The sequence below is a fragment of the Sturnira hondurensis genome, unplaced genomic scaffold (assembly GCF_014824575.4).
Source record: "Sturnira hondurensis isolate 20B ecotype Veracruz unplaced genomic scaffold, ASM1482457v3 Scaffold0018805, whole genome shotgun sequence".
Lineage (NCBI taxonomy): Eukaryota > Metazoa > Chordata > Mammalia > Chiroptera > Phyllostomidae > Sturnira > Sturnira hondurensis.
The window spans coordinates 1,503,054-1,529,766 of NW_028091436.1; the positions used below are offsets into that span (position 1 = coordinate 1,503,054).

At 59.1% G+C, this 26,713-nt stretch overlaps 1 protein-coding gene and 1 long non-coding RNA gene across 3 annotated transcripts in view; one reads left to right on the top strand and one right to left on the bottom strand.

Moving 5' to 3' along the window:
- Window positions 1-654: 654 nt before the first annotated feature.
- LOC119003897 (uncharacterized) lies at window positions 655-3,455 on the bottom strand. The gene is made up of 3 exons (XR_005070073.1): window positions 3,210-3,455; window positions 1,617-1,815; window positions 655-720 (listed from the first exon to the last, which is right to left on the bottom strand). It is a non-coding gene; the product is annotated as an uncharacterized LOC119003897 (long non-coding RNA).
- A 522-nt stretch (window positions 3,456-3,977) lies between these two features.
- Window positions 3,978-26,713, top strand: part of CAMSAP2 (calmodulin regulated spectrin associated protein family member 2) — a 36,954-nt gene continuing 14,218 nt past the window's right edge. The window contains exons 1-8 of one of the 2 annotated variants that reach the window (XM_037070475.1): window positions 3,978-4,185; window positions 12,345-12,604; window positions 15,623-15,784; window positions 17,966-18,049; window positions 21,450-21,482; window positions 23,995-24,136; window positions 24,353-24,492; window positions 26,546-26,639. In XM_037070475.1, coding sequence (XP_036926370.1) covers window positions 4,047-4,185; window positions 12,345-12,604; window positions 15,623-15,784; window positions 17,966-18,049; window positions 21,450-21,482; window positions 23,995-24,136; window positions 24,353-24,492; window positions 26,546-26,639 — 1,054 coding nt within the window. In that variant the 5' untranslated portion in view covers window positions 3,978-4,046. The remainder of the gene's footprint in view (window positions 4,186-12,344; window positions 12,605-15,622; window positions 15,785-17,965; window positions 18,050-21,449; window positions 21,483-23,994; window positions 24,137-24,352; window positions 24,493-26,545; window positions 26,640-26,713) is intronic. The other variant, XM_037070476.1, reaches the window with a different exon arrangement.

The following is a 26,713-nucleotide window of genomic DNA, read 5'->3' on the forward strand; positions in this document are numbered from 1 at the left end:
AGTGTCAGCTACACAGCACAGACCCTTCCAGCCCGAGTCAGTCCGCCAGATGCTACTCCGTTTCGTCTTCAGTTCGCCAGGCACCCGTCCCCCCTGCCCCCACCCCCTTCTCTCCCCACGACCACTGTTACCCTGGTGGATTCAAAGTTTCATTCCTCAAGTTCCTTGAGTTTCAAAGTAACGAAGGTTGTCATCACTTAAAGTTCTCTGCACCTTGGTCTCCCCATTTGCCAAATGAGAACAACAGGGCCGAGGTGGGGATTAAATAAATTAGTATCTGCAGAGCAGGGCCTGTTACGTAGAAAGTGTTGATACATAGTAAGTGTGAGTGGCTATTAATGTAACTCATTGAAAGTGGATGATAGCCCGTGGACACAGGCTTTCAATTTTAAAAAATAATACCAGGTCTCAGGGGAGAGCAAACGGTTAAATGTTTCTTTGTTTCTGCGATTTCCAGGCTTCCAGCCTACAGAGATATACATCGACATGACAATGAAGGAGAGCTGGGCCACTCCGGCCCTGGATCTCCAAGTTTTCTCCCTAAAGATCTGCTTCCTCAAGCTGTCTCGTTCGACAGCACCTCCTTGGCGGCGGGTTCTCAAACAATATTTTAGCAAATGTTGTTAAAGACCAAATGAGCACACTTACGACTCCACCCGAAGACAGAGGGAGATAGAGGATGGCCACGAGGAAGGAAGTCTGGCTGAGATTGTGGATTTTCTAGGATAAAGAGAGCAGCGTTTACCACAGTGAGAAGGGGGATCGTATGCGCAGGAATAAGTGTCGCTGTTGTTTGACGGCCCGAGATTCTAAGCCCGGAGACAGACAGAGGGACGGCTGTGCCGCAGAACAAGCTGGCCCAAAGAACTGCGGGGTTCGGGTTCTGTTTTTCACAAAGTCAGATATCTTAAGAAGGCAGTGGAGGGCATTTCTTTTCGACTGGTATTCTGCAGAGCTTTCTAGTTGCTGAAAGGGATCATTCTGAAGGTGTCACAAAGAACACCCTATTAGAGTGTCTGTCTCCCTGGAAATGAATCCTTCTTTGTACCCAGGGTGTTTCTCTGTTAATAAGAGCCTCCTGCTGTGACCCCAGGCCTCACAGCCTCCCGGAAAGTGAAAGATGCTCTTTGTGCAGGCGTTTTGTTTCTGGTCCCTAAACACACTCCTCCCCAGTCCGGGTCACAGTCAGGCCATCAGTACTAAACACATCGCCACTGAATCAAAGGACAAGCCACAGCAGTGGCCTTTGATTCCTCCTCTTCCTCATTGTGTTTATTTAGGTTGAAGTGGTTTTTGGTAAAACTCAGCAAGTATTTACCCAGCACCCTCTGTGAGCACACCGCTGTGCCAGGTCACACACAACACGAAGTGGATTGGACAGGGTTGCTGGCCTCCGAATCTTGTATCCGCTTGCAGATTATTATAATAAGTGGCGAAATGTTTCAGTATCTCTCTTCAGCCTTTCCAGGCTATAGGTTCCCCTGAACTTGGCTTGCTGCTCTAGAAGTCCGTTGCGAGTGAACTTGGGTGCATTAGCTTTAACAGACGTCTCAGAGAAACCCTCCAATCTCGTCACCTGCACGTTCTGCCTGTACTTCGTCTCTCACGGGGCTTACCTCTTTTCCACTGCGTCACTGAATGGGCACACCAGCCTCCACGATCCGGGAAGCGGATGGACAGAGGGCCTGGTGCCCCCTCCAGGAGGGGGGCCAGCAGACCTGGCTTGATTTTGAAGTCAGACGCCGAAAGACGAGTCAGCCATGAAATCTTGGCCACGCAACTCGACCCCTACAACCCTCCGTCCTGCGTCTAGAACTGAAAGATAATAATAGTGCGCATTTCACTGAATGGACGTGAGAACTTACGTGGTCATCATACGAACCCACTTTGTGAGCTGTTGTCCGTCTGTTAACTCTCCCATCCCTATGTGCTCTAGCAAAGGGCCTTGCCTATGAGAAATACTCTACGAACATGCATTAAATTATTAACAATGACATCAGCCACCCTGCAGTGTAAGATTCTTCTCCCATTCTTTCCCTTGCCCACATTGTCAGCAAGGCTCACCTGCAGGGTCTCCCGGGCTCAGGGCGGAGCGTTTGTGGGGATTAAACAGGATCAAAGGGACAGGCCTGCTGGTGGATCTAACTGCCCTTTGCTGAGCAGATCCCTCCCCTCCTGCTTTCTGCTTCTGCCTTAAGGGCATGTCATTCCAGGGAGGCTCTGGTGGTTAAGAAATGGGCTTTGGAGCACGAAGGTTCTGTGTTCAAATCCCGAGTCTGCCAGTTTACTAATTGTGTGACAGAGGCTGATTTGAGAATCTTTCTGAGCTTCAGTTTTCTCATCTGTGAAATGAAGATAGCACAGGACTTGATAATAAATAAAATTAGATAATGTGTTAAAATGAGATATTGTAAAGAATCAGTGATTTAAAGAAACTGAGGTAGCATTAACTACAATAATATCCATTCTTAGTCCCTAGTCGTTAATTGAGCGACTACTATGGTCTAAACAGTATAGAGATGTTGGAGAGAGACCCTCCCATCAGTGGGAAAGACAGAGGAGTGATTGCCGACTGCACATACTGTGGCCAATGCTATGACAGAAATAAGAACAGGGTGCTCTGGACGCAGTGGAGGAGGTGCGTATGCGACAGCCCTGGAGAGGTGTCAGGAGCTATCAGGGAAGGCTACCAGGAAGGAGGAGGTGATTACCGTGAAGCGGCTTGCTGCTGGAGCAAGGAGTAAGCAAGGTGGACAGAGGGGGCACACTGAGCAAGGGCGCAGCTCTGAGAAAGCACCCCAACGTCCCTTGGGAAGATGGAGAGCGGCTCTGACAAAAATCGAAGCTGTCAAGGTGATGTAGGTGCCAGATCCTGGTGGGTGTCGGTGTGCTCTGTGACAGAATTCATGCTTATGTGACGGGAAGGGGGAGGCACTGGCGGATGAGCCCCTCCCCCAGAGGGGACGTCGAAGTGGAGAGCATCGAGTTAAGAGTATCCTGACGTCACAAATACAGGCCTGGAGCTTCAGGGATCCTCAAACCTGGTTAAAGCACCTGTGAGTAAATGCACGCGCTCCACCTCCGCCAGCGAGGGCACCCACCTTCTTTGGGTTACTTGGAGAAATAACTAGAATTGTGCACGCCAGGATCGCAGCAAAGTGCGTGTCACGTAACCAGCGTTTTAATAAATACCAGGTCTCTTTGCTTACCCAGCGTGTAGCTCACATATGAGAGCCACTACCAGGCCTCCGTCCTTCCTTCCTTCCCCTTCCTCTCCCAGCAGTGTAAGCGGCAGCAGCTAAGCGCCAGGGACGCGGAGGATGTCCACCCAGGCTGGCATCCAAAGGATGCTTACGAAGCAGCCGCACAGATCGCGGGACCTGGGCTGGTGAAGACAGCGCATGCTCCCTGAGCCGAGCCTCCGGGCCGAGAGCCTGCAGCCTGCAGCCGGAGGATAGCCGAGCAGGGGTGTGGCTGAGGGCGTGGTCGGGCGTGGTCGGGGCGTGGTCTGGGCGGGAGCGAGGCTGGGCATGCTCACTACGCCGGAGCCCTAATGTCTGCGGCTGAAGGAAGCCGGTCGGGGGCGGGCAAGGGGGTGTGGCCAGGGGGCGTGGCCAACGCGAAAGCGAGGCTGGGCATGCTCAGAGCTCCGACACGGCGGGGCAGGGATCCCCGTGGGTGGAGGAAAGCCAGGAGGAGGTGGACCGAGCGAGCAGCTGCGGGCACTGAGCATGCGCCGTCGCGCGGCCCCGCCCCAGACATGCCCCGCCCCCGGGCCCGCCCCCCAGGTCCACCTCCTCCTGGCTTTCCTCCACCCACGGGGATCCCTGCCCCGCCGTGTCGGAGCTCTGAGCATGCCCAGCCTCGCTTTCGCGTTGGCCACGCCCCCTGGCCACACCCCCTTGCCCGCCCCCGACCGGCTTCCTTCAGCCGCAGACATTAGNGGGCTCCCCGCGCGCGGACACCCAGCCGCCCCGCCGCCCGCGCCCGCGCCCCGGGCCGCGCACCATGTGAGCGCCCGCGCGCGACGCCGAGCCCCCGGGACCATGGGAGACGCCGCGGACGCGCGGGAGCTGCGGAGGACGTTCATCGTCCCCGCCATCAAGCCCTTCGACCACTACGACTTCGCGCGGGCCAAGGTCGCCTGCAACCTGGCCTGGCTGGTGGCCAAAGCCTTCGGCTCAGGTAGGCGGGGGCGTGGGCGCCCTGCCCCTCGGGGGGCGCCCGGCCGGGGCGCCGGGCCCGAGATCCCGCCCGGCCGCGGGGTCGCCCGCGGGCCCGGGGAGCTGGCGGGACACCGGGAGGGCCGGAAAGAGCCGGCCCGCGCCGGGCTGGGCGGCGCCCCGCGCCCGGGGGGCGCAGGTGGGGGCTGGCGAGGCCCCTCGGGCTGCATCGCGGAGCGGCTGGCCTCCGGCGGCCCGTGGGGTCCCGTTCCGACCCCGGTGACTTTGCTCCGAGCTGCCGCTTCCCGCCCGTGCCCGCAGGTCCGGCCGGTGTCTTCCCCGCGGGATCGCCGTGGTGCCGGCGCTCGGAGTGGTGGCTGCTGCCCTCGCGCTCCCGGGGCCGGGGCAGCCGCTGCGGGTTTCGTTTCCTGACGCCAATGAGACCGACTCCTCTCTCCGGACGGGTTTTGGCTTTATAGGTGAAGGGAAACCGCAGTTCCCACCGTGGGATTTGCTTTTTTTTTCTTCTTTAAATAGAGTGTTTTTTCAGGGCCTGTGCTGTTGACCCAAATGGGCAGCTAGGCCCTCCCGCCGCATCCAGCCCTCGCGAAACAACAGGAAAAGGCTCCGCTGTCATTTCGCTCCGCCGCTGCTTTGGGAGCCGGCGCCGCGGGTCGCAGACCCAACTGGGGATCTCGCCCGACAACTTCACGTCGTTCTGTTAGATTTCTGGGCCCAGGTTCATCAGCTGGGAGTGTGCGAAGTATTTGCTGAGAAATTTCTTAGCACTTACGGACTTTTCTCCAGATGTTAAGTAGAGTTTGGGGGAGGTTGTGGGTAAAGATTTAATTCGCTCTCACTGCTTAAATATACACAGTTGGACATTTTCCAGACTGCTCGCCTTAGATAACTGGCAAATGAAGTGCTGTGTTTGGGAAATTATTTGAACTCGTTTCGAGGGAGACTTCGCCTTAGCCTGATTTTGCGTTTATGACGGCTTTCATTTTATTTGAGTTCTTATGTTCTGATGTTGAAGTGGAAGGAGGTGTTGAGTGATTTAAAACTGGCACCAGGGATAGAGGCAACAAAAACATCTTCGGAGATAACTTATATTTTAGAGATTTCTTCGGAGCTAAAGGGGCAGCCTGACATGGGAGGGGGCACCGGGCACAAGTGTGTTTGCGTTTTCTGGCATCACTAATGCCAGTGGTGAGAGCAATAAGGGTATTTTGGTGTGAGCTTAAGCAGCACACTCAAGCCCAAGTCCATCTGGAGGAGACATGAAAGCTGTTGAAGTGTTCAGAAACGGGGGAAGCAGGGCCGTGTGGAAAAGCAGCACATGCAGGCTGGGAGGCAGAGGGGCCCTCCGCAGCGTCTCTCTCCTCCCGAAGCCCAGCGCACCCAGAGCGCAGAGGCCGTCGTGTGGCCCTGGGCTCACCAAGGCCCCGGACCAGGAGTGCCTTCTGCACGACTCTCAGGCCCTTCCCCAGACTCTGCCGCGCAGAAGGGACACTGCAGGGAGACAGGAAGGGAGAGCACAGGGGCATCTCTGGTCCGGGCTCCGAGCTGTGGCTACCTCGTCCGTTTGGGGCTCCCAGCAGCTCTGTGATGGAAGTGCTGTGCTCCCCGCTGTAAAAAAGCAGCACCCATGCAGACACCTCCCACGGCCTCCCCCACCATTGCCCCTTCGTAAGGGCAGCAGTGAGTTTGATCTGACTGACTCCGGAGTGTGGCGTGGCCTAAGGCAGCGCACGCCTGTGGGTCCCTGGTCCTTTGCCCCAACTGCTTCCTTCCTTCCTGCAGCTTCACCCCCCCCCCCCCATACTGTTCTCTGTTAGCAGATGAGCGAGCGGCTGGGAGGTGGGAGGTTGCTCTGCTCAGGCTGAAACATCTGGCCAGTGGTGGGTTCTGCAGGGCAGCTCGGGTCTTTCTGACTCCTGGAAGCGTCGCCCTTTACCTCCCTCTGCAGAGTAATCTTTTCAGCTGTCAGTGTAAAACCGTGCACATAGTATGTGTTCCAGTCTTTTTTTTCCTTTAAAGAATGGGCTGATCTTACCTGTCAGATGGTTTAAGGGGATATTGTCAGTACTTAGTAACATTTGCCTTGGTCACAGCTAGAATGGATTTAAAAAATCATGAAAAATGAGCTTGAAGACCTTAGAGTGGCATAGTAGCAAGAAATGGACACATTAGTAACAAAATGTTACTTATATACTTTGTGTCTTCTTTAGTCAACAGTGTTTCAAAGTGCAGATTTATATGTTGTAAGTAAAAAAGGTAACATTTTATTTCTTTTGGTGTCAGTGTTCTTCATGTACCGGGAATACTGCTCTGCAGCAAACGTGAACGGGGAATGCGTTTCAAAGGCTGTCTCCTAGTGGGGACGGTGGCGGGCAACAGCAGATGGTGCTGGTGATGGTAACGGTGGCCAGTGATGGTGACCCTGCGAGAATTGGCCCCACTTTGCTCTGATTTGCCAAACCCACTTCTGTAAGGATGGGACAGCCTTCAGGCATGGATTCCATGCTTTTCCATGACAGACTTCCTCACTATTGGCATGTTTTAAAGTAGTCAGTTTTAGAACCATATAACGAAGAAGTCATTTAAACTGATAGCTAGAAACACATTGTGGACATAGAATGAAGTTCGTGAGCCGTGCACAATAAATAAAGCGTAAGTTTGCAGTACCTAGAAAGCAGATGGGGCATGCACTTAATCTGAAGTCTTAATGTCAGAAGCTTTGAATCCTGTTCTTGTCTTTACACTGAAGACACGCCCAGTAGCCCAGATCTGAACAGTTTATCTTTGGGAAAATGCAGATTCAGTTCTGACCAAATCGAGAACACTCGGTTTGGATGCGTGTGACCGGTAGAGAGAGACTGCAAGGTAAGGGCAGTGCCGGAGAGGAGGAAGGTTAACCGCTTTCTCTGCTGACCGGTGTAGCCACCCAAGGGCGGCGTTCCCCGCTGTGCTTCCGACCCTTAAATCCTTGGGGAAAACGGTGGCTACAGAGCCTCTGAGGACACTATTCCTTCCCAAGTGGTTTTGTAAAAAATACTTATTTCTTTATTAGAGAGGGGGGAAGAGGGAGAGAAACATTGATGAGGGAAGGAAACATCAATTGTTGGCTTCTCGCACAGGCTGCGCCCTAACCAGGGACCGAACTGCCACCCAGCCATGTGCCCTGACTGGGGATTGAACCGGCGACCTTTCGCTTTGTGGGTCGATGCCCAGCCCACTGAGCCACACCACTCAGGGGTCACTAGTTCTGAAATGCAGGGGTCTTAGCATGCATGGGCTTACAGCCCCCTTCCTCCCGTCAGCCTGTCACTCTGGCCAGTAGAGTTCTCCCTCTCCCGCCTTTGGTCTCACACTGCGTGAAGTAATTTGCTCTTAGAAACACACCTCCGTGGATCTCCGCGTGTGTCGCAGCTCGTGCTGTAGCCCCGACCCTCCTCAGAGCTGAGTCCCCTGCACAGGTGGTGGAAGCGGTCTCGGTGCCAGGACGCTGCCACTGGGAGGGACACGCAGCCGGGGCAGGTGGGGAAGGTGCCCAGGGGTCAGCGATCCTCCCTGAGAGCTGGAGGAGGCGGGGTGGAGGGAGCGCTGACTCTCTGGGGTCAGCTGTCACATGGCTCCTCTCGCTCGAATCCTCGTGACAGCTTAAATGCTGGAAACGGTTTGCCGCTCTGCTGTGCCGACCGGGGGCCTGCAGCCCAGAGGGTTAGGGACTCATCCAAAGCCACCAGGGAACTGCCTTGATCGCGCCTCTGTGGGCAGAAGTCAGGTTCATGGGAAGGAGGCGTTAGGTACTGGAGATGACCCTAGTATTTTTAAATGACTGCACTGGGGCGTGTGGGGGTGATTTGAGTTGAAGGCTGTGTGTAGGGTGAGGTCACCTGAGCTCTTGAGACATAGTGACTGGGAGAACGAGTGACGCCATTGGCAGAGGGAGAGCATGGCCCGTTGGAATGGCAAAACGCCTTTGTGTTTGGGAACCTCGAACATGACGTGTTGGCCAGGTATCTGAGAAATCCAGCCAAGTCGTCAGCTATAAATGCAGGTGTGCATCGTGATAGAGAAGCGGAGGCCAGAAGACAACACTTTGGAGTCTTTTCTGTGTGCGGTGTGATGGACACTGGAAATAGATGAGACCAAAGAGGGAGAGAAGGCAGTGTAGGCAGGCAGAATCTAGGGGCGAACACTTAGGACGCTTGGAGCCCGAGGGAAAGGTGGCGGCGTCGGGAAGGGAGCTACCCACACGTCCGTGGCTCATCTCCTGCTTCTCCTGTGCCAGGCCTGGCTACAGCCATTTCTCGAGGACCCTTGGTTCCTGTTCGTGGGAAGGGCACCAGAGACCCAGAGGGCGGGGCCGTGCTCACACGGCTGGGGGCTGGGGGACCCGGGTCTCTCCGCAGCTGACGCGCAGCTGCGTGTCTCTCTCCCTCTGGCTGTGACGCGCCAGGTGGCCATGTGGACACTCCCCTTCCCATGTCCCACAGAGGGCGTCTGGGTCTGTGCCCCTCCCTTGTCTGTCCCCCTCTGTCACCGAGGTTGGGCCCCTCCTGGGGAAGCGGTAGTGGGCTGGCAGCACCGGGGGCAGGCGCTCCTGAGAGACCCTGGGCGTCACGGACCGTGCGAGGGGGGGGGGGTAAGCTCGGTGATGCTGGGCCTCTGACAAGGGCAGGGAGGAAGGCCGAGCTGTGTGTTCAGTGTCACCTTCCCAGGGTGGGTGTCCTGTACCCGCTGGGGCGTAGGCACTGTTCTGGGTGTGGTGGCCCTGGGAGGAGAAGCGTCCTGCTGGCCTCGAGGTTCCATTCCAGCGGGAGGAGGCGGGGGTGCCCACGCCCACACACCCGGGAGAACCAGAGCGGAGCGTATCTGAGGAGGTGACCAGTAGCTGAGGTCCAACTGCAAAGGGCAGCCTTGTGAGGGCTGGGGGGGCGTGACAGGCAGAGGGAACAGTCAGCGTGTGCAGAGCTCGCCACGCAAATGCAGCCTATTGTGGCCCCAGAGAGAGGTTGGCGTCTGGACCACAGGGCAGGGGCCGGTGGTGGGCGGGGAAGGGGAGGGCAGCAGCCTAGGCCCATCTTGGAATCCCGGGAACAGGAACCTAGAGAAGTGAATCATTGCCTTCACAACCCCACGCCAAGTGAGGGGTGAGTGGAGACCCCCTTTTAAATCCAGGGCCCCGGCTGTCCCACTTTATCATGCTGCCTCTCTGGAGCGAATGTGAGTTAATGGACCAAGGTTTGGCCTTGAGGGGGGCAGCGTTCCGGCTGCCAGGCTTGACCTTCTGCCTGCAGCCCAGGCATTTCAGGTGGCGGCAGGCGGCGGGCCTGCCACCTAGTCGGGGTTCGCAGGGGCACGGTTAGGGCGGCTCCTGCGGAAGGCCCGGTGCCCCAGAACCCCTGCCAGTGTGCCCACACCCTGCTCCCCGAGCGCTGATTCCTTATCTTTGGCGCCCGAGATTAGGGGGAGGGCGAAACCTCTTATCTCTGACGTGCCTGTTTATCTTCTGATGCGCTGTTTCGCCTCATTTGTGTCGAAGTGTGATGCAAGTCCTCACGGCTGCTGACAGTGACAGCCTTGCGCTGCTGGTGGGCACAGCGGACATCTTCGAAGTCTTCCCTTAAGCAAAGACTCGTCTTTAAAAGTGACCTATTTTGTAATATTCACCATGCAGTTTCGCATCCTTTGGGGGTGGGAAATCTGTCATATCCCTGACACCTTCCTTGACTTGCTGGAGACCCTTTCTCCTTCCTTGCATGGGGGTCTCTGGAGCTCTGCTTTCAGAACCTGGGTTTGTGAGTCTTCGTAATAAAGTGGGTGGGGTGCTGAGCGTCTGTCCCCCACCTTCCCTCACAACCTTGCTAAGCCATTGTCATTTTTGGACGTGTTTGGCAGGGAGGGTTATAGCTGGGGCCCTGCATTTGTCAGCTGTGTGCCCGTGGACAGGGGCCTTTCTCGGGTTCCTCATCTGTGGAGGGAAGAGGAAGGGAACGGGAAGACCGGGTGCAAGTTTAGGGAAGTGTTTAGAGAGGAGCCTCGGCGAGAGCTGGTGCCTTCCTCACAGCCGTCTGCACGGGGTCGGACCGCCGGGGTGGGTGCAGGAGCAGTGACTCAGTCTTTGGTGGGTGTGCGGGCAGGGCGGAGAGGGCCCCCGTCCCGCCAGTGGGCGGGCCTCTCTGTGCTCGGCTCACGCCGGATACCGGGAAATAAGCCATTAACAGACGTTTTATAATGACCATCTTAACAGCAAACATTCCCCTTTTAGCATGGCCCCCGGGAGACCGCCCAGCACTGAGGCGAGCCCGAGGCCAAGCTCCGAGGCGCATGGCCGAGTCTGCGGGTCTCCCGGTGGCGGCTGTGAGGCCGAGGCGGCTCTCTGCCGGTCAACGGGGCTGTGGTGGAAGGAGAGCGTTCGGGGTTATTAAAAGAGGGGGGTGTGTTTAGATGTCACCCAGCTCCCGGATCCCTGCGTCTCCCTTCGACCTCTTTCCAGAGACCTGCGTGGCGCCTGCTCTGCTGCGGGCAGTATCTGTTTCCACGTGGATACTTCTGCTGTCCCTTCACTCCTCCGTGCCTTCTACCTTCTTCCCCTCCCCCTGCTCTGATTGTCACCACTGCCACTACTGAGTACCAGATTGATGTCCCCAGACGTCACTCTTCCTGTGTCACTCTGTCCTTGGGAACGGTCAGCGGTTTCCTGTCGGCTGCTGTGGGAAGGCTCCCGTGTGCGTCTGAGCCCCAGCCTCCCCTCCCAGCTCCGCCTCTCACGGCCCCGCACTTTCCCACCCGCGCCTGCAGGTGGGTGTCTCCCTCCCCTCCCCCGCTGTTGAGAAGTCTCTTCCTCCCGATGAATCTAAGGCTGCCTGTTCTCCCTATTCCGCTGCCTTGAGATGAGTCACGCCAGCCTGCTGCTGAGGCTTCTCTCTCTGAACTCTGAGGACCTAATTGTGCGTTTTCTTCATTGGCTGCTTAATCGTGGATTGCTTCATGTCGTCTCCAGTTTCTGAGTGGCTGGACTTTCCCCGTCTTTCTGGACTTTCATATACCGTAGACTCCTCGGGGACGGGTTGTTTCAGTCTGTGGGTCCCCAGAGCCACGCAACATGTAGTGTGAAACACTGTTCCGTGATGAGTAGTCCTGAGAGAGAGCTCTCACAGAACTGTAGGGTGAACGTTGCTAAAGACCATTAACTCTGTGCGTGTCTGTTCGGGATTGCTGGCCTTGATCAGCCCTGCGCATCACCGAGCCGACGTTAGAGCTGCCTGTTCAGGAGATTCCTCCGCCAGTGACACATGGTGGCCGCTGGGCCTCACATTCCGGGGGGGTAGGCTGAATACAGCCCCCTGTCCCCTCGGACCCAGGCCCACCCTTGCTTGTGGGGACAGACCTGCGTCTCATCGTGGCTTGGATCGAAAGCATGGTGCCCCAGTTAGGAGTGGGGAGAAGGGTCGAAACGCTGAGAAAATGGTGGCCTGCACCTGCCGTGTCTTGCTTGTGTGGTGGTCTTGCTGTGACAGGTGGAAAGGGAGCCTCAGAGGCAGGTTTGGAAGTGGCCTTGGGAGCCTGGGGCGGCGTTCTTCCGCAGGGGCTATGCCGGCAGGAAGGGGGCTCTCGGGAGCGGAGGGGCATCTGGTCCCCCTGTCGGGTCCCAGGTGGGATTTCTGCATCTCCATTCGGTGGGGTGTGGCTCCTGGAAGGTGCAGGTGCTGAGGGATACAGGGCAAGGGGGTTCAGGAGGCATTCTCAGGCGAGGGACTTTGCACTCAGAGGTGGCCAGGCCAGCTGTCTCCCAAAATACCTGTCACAACTGCATCTCCTGGTTGACCGCCTGGATGGGAGGGACGTCACTGACGTTCGCTGTCAGAGTCTCTGGCCCACTCTGAGCGCTCGAGTGTGCGTGTGGGGAACTGCCCCAGAGCCGGGGGCTGGAGCCCGTCTCCGCGCCGGCCCCGTGGTCCCTCCTAGGTCACGTTCAGCGCGGCGTCTTCTGTCCTGGAGCTTCCGCCCTCATTTCAGATTCGCTGCCAGGCTCCCCTGAGCCGCCTTCTCGTTAAAGGACGGCAGTTGCTTCAAGGAAGAGCCTCAACTTCCCCCGCGTGTGCAGTAACCACCGGGTACGTTGTGTCTCTTGAAGAGCCCGTGAGAGCTTCTCCCTCTTGCCCTCTGCAGAGAATGTGCCGGAGGACCTGCGCGAGCCCTTCTACACGGACCAGTACGACCAGGAGCACGTCAAGCCCCCCGTGGTCCATCTGCTCCTGTCGGCTGAGCTGTACTGCCGGGCAGGGAGCCTCATTCTCAAGAGCGATGCTGCCAAACCGCTCCTGGGCCACGACGCGGTGATCCAGGCGCTGGCCCAGAAGGGCCTTTACGTCACTGACCAGGAGCGGTTGGTGACCGAACGAGACCTCCAGAAGAAGCCCATTCAGATGGTGAGTCCCGTCCTGGGGTCGCTGGGTCAGCAGGGCGTGCCCTCAGGCGTGGGTGGCGCTGTGTCACTCACCTGCTTGAGTGGCCCGCTGGTGGGTTTCTGCGTAGCAGGTGTGTCAGTGCCTCTAATGAGCAGGAGCTCCCCCTGCGGGGCACTCCCAGTGACCGACTTGGAGCGGCCTGGGGACAGGCAGGCAGGAGCCTCGCAGGACCGTCCCTTCGGACAGAGCCGTCCCCACAGACAGAGCCGCGCGTGGGTCAGCCAGGCGTAGGTGCACCGCTGGCCGCTCCAGGCTGCTGTCCCGCTGCAGCTTCGGTTTTCAGGGGCTGGGCGTCCTCAGAGCGGTGTTTTAGGAAGGACAAGGGTCTGTGCGTTTGGTGAAGCCCCACTCCCCCGCGAGACCGCCTTACGTGGGGCAGGCGTGTGTAGGAGAACATGCCAGGAGATGCGTGAGACTGGGAGCCCACAGGAGGGTGGACAACATCCGTCCCCCAGCCCAGCCCTTAATGAGCCGATGACCTACTTTGCTGCCTATTTTTCTTCTTTTTTTAAAAAAAGAGTTCATCCATTTATTTTCAGAAAGGACAAGGGAAGGAGAAAGAAGGGGAGAGAAACATCAGTGTGTGGTTGCCTCTCGCATGCCCCCTACTGGGGACCTGGCCCACAACCCAGGCACATGCCCTGACTGGGAATTGAACCGGCGACCCTTTGGTTCGCAGGCTGGCACTCAGTCCACTGAGCCACACCACCAGGGCCTATTTTTCTTTTGAAAAACCTGTTTTATTACTTGCAAAAAACAGAGACTAATGTCTTGGGAAAAATTTAGTTGATGACTTGGCTGCCGATTTTTGATGGAGTCATGAAGGATGACTAAGAGCGTCTGTGAGCAGGTAGCTTGCAGCCACTGCTCAGGCTTCGCCCACGCTCGCCCTCTGATTGCTGGGGCCTCAGTTCCCGGGCCATTCCACGTCCAGGCAGCTGGGACAACAGTGGCTCTCCGTCCCAGTCCCCTCCTGGGACCCTGCACTGGTGGCCGCCTGCAGGTGGCCCAGTGCCTGCGCAGGAGCCGCACGTTCGTGTGCCGGGAGACACACGTCAGGTAACCTGCTGACCGTTTAACGGGAGCGGCTCACCAGGGACACCGCTCTGTGCGGGCTCCCCACGCTCTTGGAGTGCGTGCGGCGCGGCAAATGCTCACGGCGCCGATCCGGTTCCTCCCACACCACTGGGCTGCTGATGGCCGGGGACGCGGCGCCCAGTCCCCCAGCTCTGGCCTCCACCGTGGGCGGCCGCGGTGTCTCAACCCTCTGCAGCCTGACAGTCGTTGAGCTCGTTTTAGTTGCAAACTCCTGGTTTGGTCACAATTTGACTTAAAGCCTCCAACAGCTGTGACACAGACTGATTGAGTTACTGCTTTTCTAAGACCTGTGTGAAAAAATTTCCCAGAGTACGAGTGAAAACTGTATTTCGTGAACTGAAAACCGCAAACAACTTTTGCCAGCATAGGAAACGAGAGTGGACCTTTATAAAACTCAGCTGTTTAAGCAAGTGTGTGGGTGTATAGTGTGTGTGATATGAAATGAGATGGAGACTTTCATACGTGACTTACGAGCTGATGTTTATGATTTAATCAGATCTCTTTCGGGTGAGGCCGTCCCGGGAAGGTCTCCGCTGCCAGTGGGCAACAGGCATGGCCGTTGTCTGCCCTGTTGGCACGGGGGCACAGCAGCCATGGCGAGGTGGCGGGCAGACCTGAGCGCCACGGGGGAAGGCCACCACGGTCAGTCTCGCTCAGGCCACCACGGCTGGCGCACCAGAAAACCCGTGCTGTGTCCTCACAGTCAAGTGTCATCTTCTCGGTGGCACTGCTCCTGCGTTCAAGTCCCGACGCCTCTGGGGCAGCTCCGCTGTCAGTGGCCGGCCCACGAAGGCCACGCCTGGGGCACATCTGGTGCAGTTCCCTCAGTCACTGCTGCGGCGGGATGGTCCCCGTGACGCTGAAGAGGGGACCTTCACATGGCTCACTGCCCTGTAGGCTAATCCCTCGGCCACACACGGACTGCAAAGCGCCCGAAGCCGTGAAACACCGGCCATCCGTGTCACAGAGAGCTCCCAGACACACGGCTCTGACACACGGCTTGCCTGGTCTGCTCAAGGCGGGGGGTGAGCAGCACCCACATGTGACAAGCCGAGGAGATGAAGCTGGGGTGGTCCGAGCGACCCCTGAGGTCAAGTTCCCCTGCTACTGATCAGCTCTGCGTGGGCACCCCTCGAGCGGGTGCGCCCGGTCACTGCGCGTCCCCAGCCTGGGTGTCGGTGGTGGTGCCAGGGAGGCAGAAGCACCGTAAGTGCCCCTGCCTGGCGTGCGCTGCGCTTGCGTGAGAACGCGTCCAGACCTCTCGCCCTCCCTTCCGCACAGGCTCCGTGGCGCTGGCCCAGGGGCGCTGGCCCAGGGGGGGCCCTGTGCACCTGCCGCTCACGCACTGAAAAACGTGAACCGCCCGCGAAGGGCCCGAGGAAAGGCCGCGTGTCCTGCGTGCAGGAGCGGGTGGGGGCTGCAGGCAGGAGGACCGCGGGGGACTTTGCCTCCAGGTGTGAAGGGTGTGGCGGTCGGGGACAGGGCCGTGACAGTGTGGAAGGAGACGCCACAAAGTCGGGTCTGCGTGACTGAGACACGTGGGCCGAGAGCAGAGCAAGATGACGCTGTGGGGCGTGAATCATGTCACCCGATCGCGGTCATGGCCATGGCATCGCCCCAAGTAGGAAAAAGCGGGACAGGAGCATCCTTGGAGCAGCAGATGAGCGTCCCAAGCACGTCCCCAGGAGTGGCTGAGGGATAGGCGTCGCGGGGGCAGCTCACTCGTCCTGAGTGTGTGCCATTTGTGCCGCCTGTGCAGTCTCCTCTCCGGGGTCTGTGTGTCCACCCGCGGCTGTCGGGAGGTGACTGGCGTTTCGAACGCACGCGCAGACTCACCAGAGCCCCGAGGGTGACGCCCTGCCCTCGCCCCCCTCGTTCCAGAGCGCCCACTTGGCGATGGTCGACGCTCTGATGATGGCCTACACCGTGGAGATGGTCAGCGTTGAGAAGGTCGTGGCGTGCGCCCAGCGGTACTCGGCCTTCTTCCAGGCCACCGACCTGCCCTATGACATCGAGGACGCCGTCACGTACTGGATGAACAAGGTAGGGAGGCACCTGTGCTGGAGCGGGGAGAGCCTGGGGCTGGGGGCGGGCGGGGCACGGGGAGGGTCGGCTAGGAGAGCCTGGGGCAGGGGCGGGGCGAGTGTGTCCGCCCTGAGGCCCTGGGGGGAGGGGCTGCAGCTCTCGGTAAAGCACCCGGGAGAGGGTGGGGCAGGGGCACCGGAGCGAAAGCCTCGCTGGGGTGTTGTGCTGCCCAGGAAAAAGGGAGCATCGACTGGCTTCAGACTAAACTAGGCCAGGGGTCCCTGTTGCTGTTTTGCATCTTAAAACGAGGAAAAATTAAATAAAAGTGAGCATCAGATTTAAAGTTAAGGGCTGTTTAAAAATGAACGTCCCTGTGGCCAGCCTGTTGGTGACCGACTCCTTTGGGGTCAACTCTCGGGAGGCCAAGCTGCCTGCGCAGGGGCGTCCTGGCTCGGCGGTGGGCAGAGCTCCCAGCCGGCGCCCGGGCGCTGGGTGGAGGGTCACAGTCACCTCACTGACCTGCTTGGGTGCCTCCTGTCCCGTCGCCAGACTGCTCACAGGGTGAGCCATCGCCGTGTGAGTCTCCTGCAGCCGTGATGCTGCGTTTGGGGTGACTTTTGCCAGCGAGTCAGCTGGATGGGTTTTGAGGATGGTCTGCTGAAGCCTCACGGAGGCCATACCGCCGCTGTCACCTGGGGACATGTTTGCGATCCCCATGTCCTGGGGACATGGCCTCTGTGTGTGGGCTACGTGCGTGTGCCAGGCACTCTGCTCAGAACGTCGAATGCTTCGTGTGTGTCTCTCTCAGTCCTGGTCCTGGTCCTGGTGGTGTAGTGACAAGCCAGGGCTCAGCCGCCCAGGACGGCACTCCTTCGTCACCTCTGTCACTCACTCTCACCATCTCGGCACTGCCGGTCCACCGACAGTCTGACTGGGGGGACCAGCTGCCCAGCTCACGTGGCGTTGGCTCCACGGGGCTGACCGTGGGCTGGAGGCCGCCCTCAACGCCCTGTGGGGCGGCTGATCTGCTGACATCAGCGGGAGCGTCTGTGGGCAGGAGGGAGGTCACACGTGAACTCACACACGTGAACTCCCAGAGGCACAGGTGCAGCTCCACACCCCTTAGTCCTGTCCACACTCCGGGACCCACGGGGACCACGTCGCCCAAACCAGCCACTTTACAAAGTAGGTTCTGTTCACACTAGCAACTGAGGCTCACAGGTGTCGAGAAACTAGGGAGGTCGAAGCTCGTGAGTGGAGGCTTTGAGTCAGACCCGTGTCTTTGCCGACTGAACCGTCAGAGTATTTTCCGCCAGCAGGGGCTGAGCTCCGAGAGCTTCGGTCGCTGCAGCCTCGCAGACAAGCCCGTCTGGTGTCGGTTAAATCCCCAGGACGCCTTCGACGGTGTTCACGGAGAAGGCTCTGTCATTCGTTAAATTGATCACCGATTAGAATTCTCCATTTTTTAGCCACTGAACTGAATTTTAGGCAAGTGGAGAGTTCTGAAAATCATTGATTTAAGTTAAGTGGATGATAACCACATTAGGATTTTCTAGAGTGCCGTAATTAACTAACTTGAACTTTTATTATTATTAGAATGACCTTAAAATCATTAGCTCAAAATAAAAAATTGTCTAAATATTCTCAATAAGCACCTTATGTACTAGCTAGACTGTCTGTCACCTGTTTTGGGTTTGGGGCCATTTGAACAGTTTGCTAGGAAATAAGTTGACCTCGAAGAGTCCTGTGCGCACACTGCACGCACTTCAGCGTGGCCTTCCCTCCCACCCACACGCCAAAACCCGCTGGGGTCGGGGCACGTCTGCGTCGCAGCTGGAGAACTGGCCACGTGGATTTTCACTTCCAGTCCTGAAAGAGACTGCGCAGCTTTCCCTGAACAGACGTCTTGCGGCTTCCTGAGCACGAGAACCTGAGCTTCCTTGGCGCTCCGGCCCCTTGCTGACGTCCAGGGCGTCCAGCAGCAGTCAGTAAATCAAAGAGCCGATGGCAGGTTTCCATCGTGCTGGTTTCCAGTGTAGCCCCCGGGAAACGTGTCTCTCCGGCTGGGGCGACGACATGCTCTTCATTCGAGTGCCGTCGATATCTGGCGTCAGAGACCTGACCACAGCCTTTTAAGCTGCACGTTATTTTAGTTGTGTATTTGAACATGAACTCAAGCGAATGTTTTTGTGTTTTAAGGTAAACGAACACTTGAAAGACATAATCGAACAGGAGCAGAAACTGAAAGAGCACCACCCTGTGGAGGCACCAGGAGGGCAGAAGGTATGTGTCTCAGAGGGGAGGCCGGCCGCTGCTGCGGCCCCGGGTGGCAGTGTTTGGGGCCAGGCGGCGCCCCGCTCCCTGGGCTGCTCTGGGTGTCGGTGCCTTTGCCCCAGGTGGACGGCCCAGCCGTGAAGACCAGGCGAGAAGAACGGCAGCGCGAAGGCAGACCGGACAGCGGCGTTAGGAAAGCTGTGGCTGGAGCTCTTTTCTGAGGTTCTCTTGGTAAAACCGGTGAAGCAAAAAACCGGCCTTGTACTGCCCTGTGGTCAGACCAGCTTTACAACCGCAGTCCGGGCTTGTCAGTTGTCCATGTGACGGTTCTGTGGGGGAGGAAGGGACGCGGACATGGGTTCGGGCTTTAAAAAGGGTGCGCGGCGTTTAGAATCCTCTGCTGTGGAAGTTTGTGTCTGTCGAGTACTGAGACCAGAGCATTTTCTACAACACAGCGCATCTTCCCATCTTTCGAAATGCATGTGATGAGGGCCTTTTAAGCATGTGCTGTGGCGGTGGGATTGAGGGGTGAGAAGCGCATGTTCAGACTGCACTTCAGATCGGGGCGACTTCAGCCTCTGCACCATCACGCGGTCCTTGCGCTCCTCTGGACCGCAGCCGTCGGGGCGCAGCCGTCGGGGCCACAGCCGTCGGGGCCGCTGCTGGGGGAGGGGAGGGCAGGAGGGAGGGCAAAGCTGCCGGCCCGGCCAGCCTCGGCAAAATCGCCGTGTGCAAGGCCCCCGGACCGGTCTGAACTGGAGGTTTGGGCGTCACAGCCATGGTCCTGGCTTAGCTTGCGGACTCTCTCTGGAGTCCTGTGTGGGATCCACGTCCTTTCCCCGGACGTTAAATCAGAGTGGACATGGCCTTTCCCACCACCAGGACCTCACTGCTTCCCCACCCCCACCCCCCCGCCCCTCGCTTCCCACCTTCGGCGCCGTCCCTCCCCCTCTCTCCCTTCCCCAGGCCTTCGTCATGAGCCCCTCCCTCCCTCCAGGCAGGTGGACCTGCGCCTTGCAGATGGGGGAGTCCTGCCCCCCCTTCTCCCCTGGCTCTGATCAGGAATGAGGAGGGGAAGGCGCCCCCCGAGTTGTCACTAGTGGCCTCCCCCAGGACACGGTCACACACACGGCAGAAGGGTTGGACTCCACAGTGTGGCACACGCCTGGTGAGCCAAGGGCCCGATGGGCACCGCTCCCATGGGGACAGAGTGTCATCTGTGTCCCAAACCAGTGAGACCCTCGTGCAGCGTGTCCGAGGGTGGCTCAGGCCGCATCCTCAGAGGTGGGGGTGGTGAGAAGCGTCATGTTGAGGAAAATCCAGTTTACTAATGTGGTTTTTCTGGTTTTTTGTCCAAATTGTTCCTTTTGCTTCTGGTACTCCTTTTGATTCTGAAGTAGGAGGCCCAGTTAAATTTGAATTTCAGATCAACCACAAGTAATTTTTGGGTGTAAGTTCCTTGAGTACCTTGTATTTCCTGTTTGCTGAACCTGGCAACCCTGCTTTAAAGATCTCTCAAGGCTGCAGCCAGCGGCTCGAGGTCCACTCTCGGTCCCCCGAAGGCGGCCGCGCAGCGAGAGCCGAGCACAGAGCTGGCAGGTGGACCGGTTCCACCACTGCTGAGCATCCTGACCCGTGGGAGGCACTGGAACTCTCTGGGCCTCGTTGCCTTTGTCTGTGAAAATTTAAAGGTTGGGTCACATGGCTCCTAGATTTTGTGGCTAGAGCGATTCTCTGAGTTTCCACGCCCACCGTGTTCGTGAGCACTTGGCACCGTGAGGCTCCTGGAAGCAGTGGGCTGGCTCTGTGGACACCCACACGGACACCCCTGGCAGGTCTCATGGTGCTGTTGACAAAGCAGGTCACTAGGGCACAGGGACACGTGAGTGTGGGTGTCCGGTGGGGGTGGGGCACATGTGGGGTTGGCCAGCAGGCCCTTTGGACGGCTTTTGAGGGAGCTACACACCCGCGGGTGAGTGTTCTTCAGTGCACAGTGCGCACTCTGACAAGACTGTCTCAGAGCCGCAGAGACACGTGTGTGCGTGCGACATCGCCCTGCCCCTATTCACGGAGCAGTGGGGGGCGTCTGCGGGGCTGGGCGCTGGACGCACGAGCTCCACATGGAGAAGCGCATCCCCGGCTGCACTGCTTTTCCTTCAAAGGGTCCGCCTCCGAGTCGAGCACGCTGTCCACGGCGCGAGGGCAGCAAACACTATGCCAGGTCCGCGCAGCCCAGGCGGCTGAGCCCCGACACCCGCCCTCGCGTTCAGCTCCACTTCTTCAGACGGTACCCGAGGCACCTTCGAGACGGGGCTCTGCAGTCAACCCTGTTGGGGACAGGCCCTGCCTGGACCCCTTTCGAAATGTCCCCACCCCTTTCAGGGCAGACGGGGCCCAGCTAGGACGCCTGTCCACCCTTTCCCCAAATGCACTGGACCTTCAACCTCTTTCACGAAGGGCGTGGGCTGGCATCCCAAGGACTTAGTGCCCTTTAGACTACCTTTGGGAAACGCTGGTTTCTGACCTGTGACGTGGCGACGGGTTCGGTCGTCTGGTTCCCACGTTGGCGCAAACACCGGCGTCCTGCTGCCGTGGCCCCTTCTCAGATCTCAGATGCGTCGCTTGGTTTGACCCCTGGTCGACCTTGGGGTCCTTTTTCTCACCCTCGCTTCAGCGAAGTGGTTGTGAGGGCTTGCCCCGCCTGACGTAAGCAGCTTCTGTGTGGAGTGCGGCCCCGCGGTTCCACTCCATAGTTACAGGTGAGCGCGTGTGCAGGCTGGTGGCCGGCACTAGTTCCTTCCTTTCCTGACACCTGGCACCAGCGTGCCTTTGCAGGCGGCACAGCGCCCGGTCTGACCTGCGTCCTTGTTTCATTGCCAGTCAGTGCAGCTCAGCCAGGAGCCTGGTGTGTTGAGCACTTTAAAAACTCAGAGGTGGTTACGTGGTTTTTCCTCCAAGCAGGGTTCCGTGCAGAGGCTCAGCCTGGAGAGGCGTGGGTGAGCTCCCCCAGAGCCCCGCCCGCCGCAGCGGCCCCTCTGCCGGGCTGCTCGCCAGTGGCTCCTGCCCGAGCCGGTGTAACCGCGGTGCCGATGGGGGCGACTTCCTCTGCCATCCTACCGTCTGCGTTCCCTGCAGGGCTCTGACTCCATGACGAGCCGGTCTGCCCTCACCCGTCACCCTTCATCACCCCTGGGAATCGACAGAGTCTTACTCGATGGGGTGCAATCTACTTCCATCCACATGTGTTTGTTTTTTCAATGTACATGGAGTCTGAGCTAACATCGGTTGGCATTTAAAGGGCCGTGTGAACTGCGAATGTGGAGCTCCACTGTAGAAATCTGACTGACCCAACTGGAAGTAATTCTGATGAGTTTCCCCTTTCCCTTTGTTCCCGCTGCTTCCTCTGAAGTCTCCTTCCAAGTGGTTTTGGAAACTGGTTCCTGTAAGTGTGCCCCGCGACCCCCGCCCGCCCTCCAGACCTGAGCCCGTGGCATGGCTGTGTGTCTTGCTGGTGCTGTCATTCCGTGTGGGCCCGCCAGTCCCCGCCTAGGTTGGGTTTTCAGGCATTCGCTCCCGGGTAAGATCCAAGGTCTGGGGCAGACGCTGTAAAGTCTTTTGACACAGAAGCCTCTTGCTGGTAGTCACAGACCATCAGGAACAGGGTTAAAAAAGCACGATTGTCAGCTGATTAGCCTTAACAGCATTAGTAAAAGTGAGTATGAATTGCATGTGTAAATTCTTTGCATTTTAAAAAAATATTTATTTACTTTTAGAGAGAGGGGAAGGAGAAGGAGAGACAGAAACATCCATGTGTGGTTGCCTCCCATGTGTCCTCCCCCACTGGGAACCTGGCCCGCAACCCAGGCATGTGCCCTAACTGGGAATCGAACCGGCGACCCTTTGCTTCACAGGCCCCTGTTCAATCCACTGAGCCACACCAGCCAGGGCAACTATTTGTATTTTAAAATCATGTTTTTGAAAGAATCATTTTCTTTCCAGCCTGAATCACAGGGGCCACTCTGTGTGACAAACAAGTGACATTCTCTGCACCCTTATTGGTACTGGCCACCCCTATGTTCGACCCCCACTTGACTCGGAGGGCAGATGGTCAGGACCCCGTCTGGGGGCAGGTGTAGGTCACCTCGGGGGTGTGGCATGCCACCCATCCATCTCTGCCCGTCTGGTCTGAGCGTCGGCGCTCACTGCTGGAGCCCCATGCAGATAGCTGCGTGCATTGTGCTCGTGTGCGTGCGTGCATGCCTGTGCATGCATGTGTTCGTGCACCCTTGTGTGTGTACGTGTGAATCCATGCACGTGTGTCCCCTGGTGGAGAGATGGTACCCAGCAGAGCACAGTAGGACCGGCGTGCACTCCGGTTCTCTGTCCTTGACCCCAGGCGGTCGGCTGACCTGGGAAGCGGGCCAAGGGGGCAGGTGGGAGGGCGTCCAGGAAGAGGCTGCTCTGTTTCTCGCTGGGCGGGGGAGGCCCTGGCCTGTGCTGACCAGGCCTGAGGCCAAGCTCTGGGTCGGTCTCTTCCTTTCCCCCCCTGCATCTACTCGCCCCTTTTCAGGGTTGGTTCACGAACTTCGGCCAGAGGCAGTTTTAAGGGCTGTGTGAAGTCAGCGATCCACGGAAGACTGTGTGCGGTGTGCGCTCGGGATGTCTTTCTGGGTGTCAGTCCTCTGTGAGCTCAGGGCCGCCAGCCCTGGGTGGCGAGGACAGGCGCCGGGCGCCAGTGGGAGAGGAAGGGGGACAGCGCCTCCCGCAAGGACACGGTTGCTCTGCTGAGGGCCACCCACCCTCCAAAGGGTGTGCAGCCTCACCTAGCGGTTACCGTACTCTTTCAGGACATCGTTTTTCCATTTTTGTTCTGACAAAAGTGTTTAATTTCACAACCATATTTTAACTGTAAAATATACAGACGAGCAGTTAGATGAATTGGAAGAAAAATTAGTTTTATTTTTAAAAACTCTCTAAGTAGCAATAACCAATATAACTATGGGTTTTGCCAATGAAGTACCTGAGCTCACATCTTCCTGACGCGCTCCCGGGTCAGGCTTCCTGGCTTCAGGGGGCTGTGGCTGTGGTCGGTGCCTGCCGCACTCCCGGCGGCCCGCACAGCACTGTTTCCCCTTTTCACAAGTGGGGAGGCAGAGATACGGGGCCAGTGAGTGGCTGAACCAGGACTTGAACCTGGGTCATCTGATTTGAGAGCTTGTCCTTATCCCCCAAGCTTCAAGGCAGGCCTCATGTTCAGAGAACCGCCCTCCAAACCCGTGCCCGGTCTTCCCCAGACCAGGGCTTCTCCGTTTTCCACGGGATGCAGAAGCCCTCGGGCTTGCTCTGTGCCTGGCCAATGTGGCCCCAGTGGGGGCGGCTTTTCCCATGTCAGAGTTGTCACGCTTTATTCCTGCCACCTCACCATTCAGACAATAAGCCAGCGTCTCTTGTGATGCTACCCAAGGCCCTCGGGGAGCTGCTCCTGCCTGCCAGGCCTCCCCAAGGGCCGCGTGTCCCTCCCTGCCCCAGTGTGGACAGCCCTGGCAGGCCTTTCTGCCCCAGGGGTGCTCGGGCCTCACCAGGGAAGGACTACCCATGGAGGGCCATGGAGGGCCACGGAGGGGGAGCCCCCACTGAAGTCCAGGGCCACCTGCCCTGCAGGCCACCAGCGAACTGGTGGCGGGGTACAGAACCCTCAGGACTTGTCCGGTGCTGCTTTGTGCGGGGAGCAGTTGGCTGGGTGTCCCATCCCGCTCGGCAGCAGAGGTGGTGAGCGTGGGCCGTGGGCCCCAGTGCTGCGGTGTGTGTGGTGTGGGAGAGACGCTGTGAGCAGCCCTCGCTTCTCGTCCACGTGGTGTGGTGCTGCCCTAGGGGGACACCCGACCGACCGCGGTGCAGGCTCTTCCCCGGTGTCCTTGGCACCAGCTCACGTTCGTCTCCCTCCGACGTCGCAGGCTCGTTACAGGAAGGAGCAAGCGCTGCTGAAGCAACCGCCCTGCATCCCGCTGGTGGAGAACCTGCTGAAGGACGGCGCGGACGGCTGCGCGCTGGCCGCTCTCATTCACTTCTACTGCCCCGGGGTCGTCAGGCTGGAGGGTGAGTGCGCGTGAGGGCGCCTGCGCATCTGCCTGTGAGCCGGGGGTGGGGAGGGCGGCCGCGAGGGGGCGCCCGGGCCCCCGTCCCTCCGTCCCTCAGTCCCTCCGTCCGCGGAGGGAACAGCCCGGCAGGCTGCTCCGAGCCGAGTCCCAGCTGGGGTCTGAAACGGGGTGACGGGCGACCCCAAGTCACCGCCCGCTCTCTTCCTGTTCGAAGACGTCTGTCTGAAGGAGACCATGTCTTTGGCTGACAGCCTGTACAACCTGCAGCTGGTGCAGCAGTTCTGCCACGAGCACCTGGCGCGGTGCTGCCACTTCGCCCTGGAGGACATGCTCTACGCCGCGGCCTCCATCAAGGTGCGCCCGCCGCGCCCGCGCGCGCTCGCGTCGCCCCCTAGTGGCCCGGGGCCCTCTGTGCGCGGCTCCCGTCTTTTCGAAACACACGGCTGGCCCTGGGCTCTCCCACCCCGCAAAGCCACACGGACCGCAGCGCACGGTCCACGGCGCCCTCGCTGCGCAAGGCCCCGCCCGCCCTTTCTGCCCAGATGGGAATCGGGAAGCGTTATTTCCACATGGGTCCTGTTCATGCCTTTTCTGGCACTTGCCTGTTGAAAATTCCGGTCCTGCCTTTCTGGTCTGGAAGGGAAAGATGGTCTCAGGAAACACGGGAGGTGTGTGTGAGGCTGCAAGGGCTGGGCGTGCCTGAAACCACGGCGACGCTGGTGCTGAGGCTGCCTCGCCCAGCGTGACCCAGACAGAGGCTCTCCTCTCTCGCGCGCGCTGGGGCAGGCGCGCGTCCACCGGAGGCCCGTGCTCACTGGCCGCGTTCTTTGCTAAACCATGAGACCCGCGGCCAAGGCCTGACGTGGGCATTCCACGATGTCCAGGCTCAGGAGGCTGCGCGACCCCCGACGTGGGCACCTCGCTGCCGCTTTCACCCCCGGGTGCTTTGGATTTGCCCCGAGCGCAAGCTCGTCATACCCCACCCCTGTCCCACCCCCCAGTGCAGCGGTGAGCTGCCGGGGTCTCTGTAGCAGGTGGAGGGGCTGGGCACGGTGGCGAGGAGTCGGGAACAGGGCCTCTCGCTGGGGACACAGCGGAGACGTTTGGGGCCGTGGAGCCGCTTCAGGGGCGGGGCAGGGCGTTCTGCGGGTCGGGAAGCGCTCCGAGACGTCCTTCGCGGAAATCACGGGCAGTGCACAGGATGGGCATCACGTGACGTGGGCCCTTTGGTGCTCAGAGACCCTTTCTGCGCCATATGCCAATCTGGACGCGTACGTGGATGCGTGGGGGAAGGGCCCAGAAACACGAACTCGAAGCCTGACTGTGGCTTCTTCTGAGTGCGCGCTGGGGGCTGGGGGCTTCTCCGCCTCTGCCGCGCGTGTGCGTGCCTCCGTCCCGGCGCGTGGCCGCAGCTGCCAGGCTGGGTGCAGGGGAAGATCTGGCAGTGAGACTGGTTGGGGTCCCTGCTAGGGTGAGGGGACAGGTTGTCCCTGTTTACCGCCCCCAGTTCAGGGAAACGGTCCTCTCGGGCTTTATGGAGTGTGTGTGTGTGGGGGGGGGGGGGGGTCTTGCTGTGCTCCTATCNGGGGGGGGGGGGGGGGTGTCTTGCTGTGCTGCCATCTGGTGGCCAAGCGCGGCACAGTCGCCTGACGACAGCCCGCCCCGAGCTCAGCGCGTCTGTTAGGGTGCAGTTGACAGACAACGCCGTGGGAGTTTGAGGCGTGCAGAGCTGTCCCCACCACGGCACTGACCGACATTGCCGTCAGAGACATGGGGGCCGCTCCTGTTCCGTGCTGGGGCCATTAAGCTGTGCCACACGGCTCCACTGACGGCGGTCATTAGCGCTCCTGAGCTTCCTCTTCTCAGGAGTGGGGGGCTCTCCCTTCCCCAGCACCTCCCGCCACCCCACGTCCCCATCTCGGGAACCACCTGTGCACCGCTGCTCCAAGTCCGGCTCTCAGACCCACCCGTGGGTGAGGTCACGCGGAACTGGCCCTTCTCTGACTCGGTTCGCGTCACATAAGGTCCTCGAGGTCTGGCCGTCGTTGCAAGCCACAGGGTCTCTTCCTTGTGGTCGAGGTTCCGAGTGTGTGCACACGCCTCCCTCTCTGCCCGCCCGCCTGCGTCTGCTGACGGGCACGCTGGAGCCCCTGCCCTGGCTCTCGCGATCGGGGGCAGGTGTCTCCCCTGGTGCTGTTTCTGCTTTCTGGGGGGGAAGACCCAGCGAAGGGCGTGCTGAGTCATGGGTGGGTCTGGTCTTGATTGTTGGGGAGCCTCCGTGCCGTTTCCCACTGTGGCTGCACCGCAGAACCTTGGTGAACAGCCAGGCTCAGCCCTGCGCTTTCCCCGGCCGCCCGCCCCCTCCGGCCAGGCCACCCTGACAATGCCCTCTCGCCCTCCCCCCCAGAGCAACTACCTGGTGTTCGTGGCGGAGCTTTTCTGGTGGTTCGAGGTGGTCAAGCCGTCCTTCGTGCAGCCCCGTGCCGTCCGCCCTCACGCAGGTAGCGCCCTTGAATCCCGGGGGACCGGGGATCCCCGTGGCCGCGGTAGCCGTCCTTTCACTCCAGCCCCCACA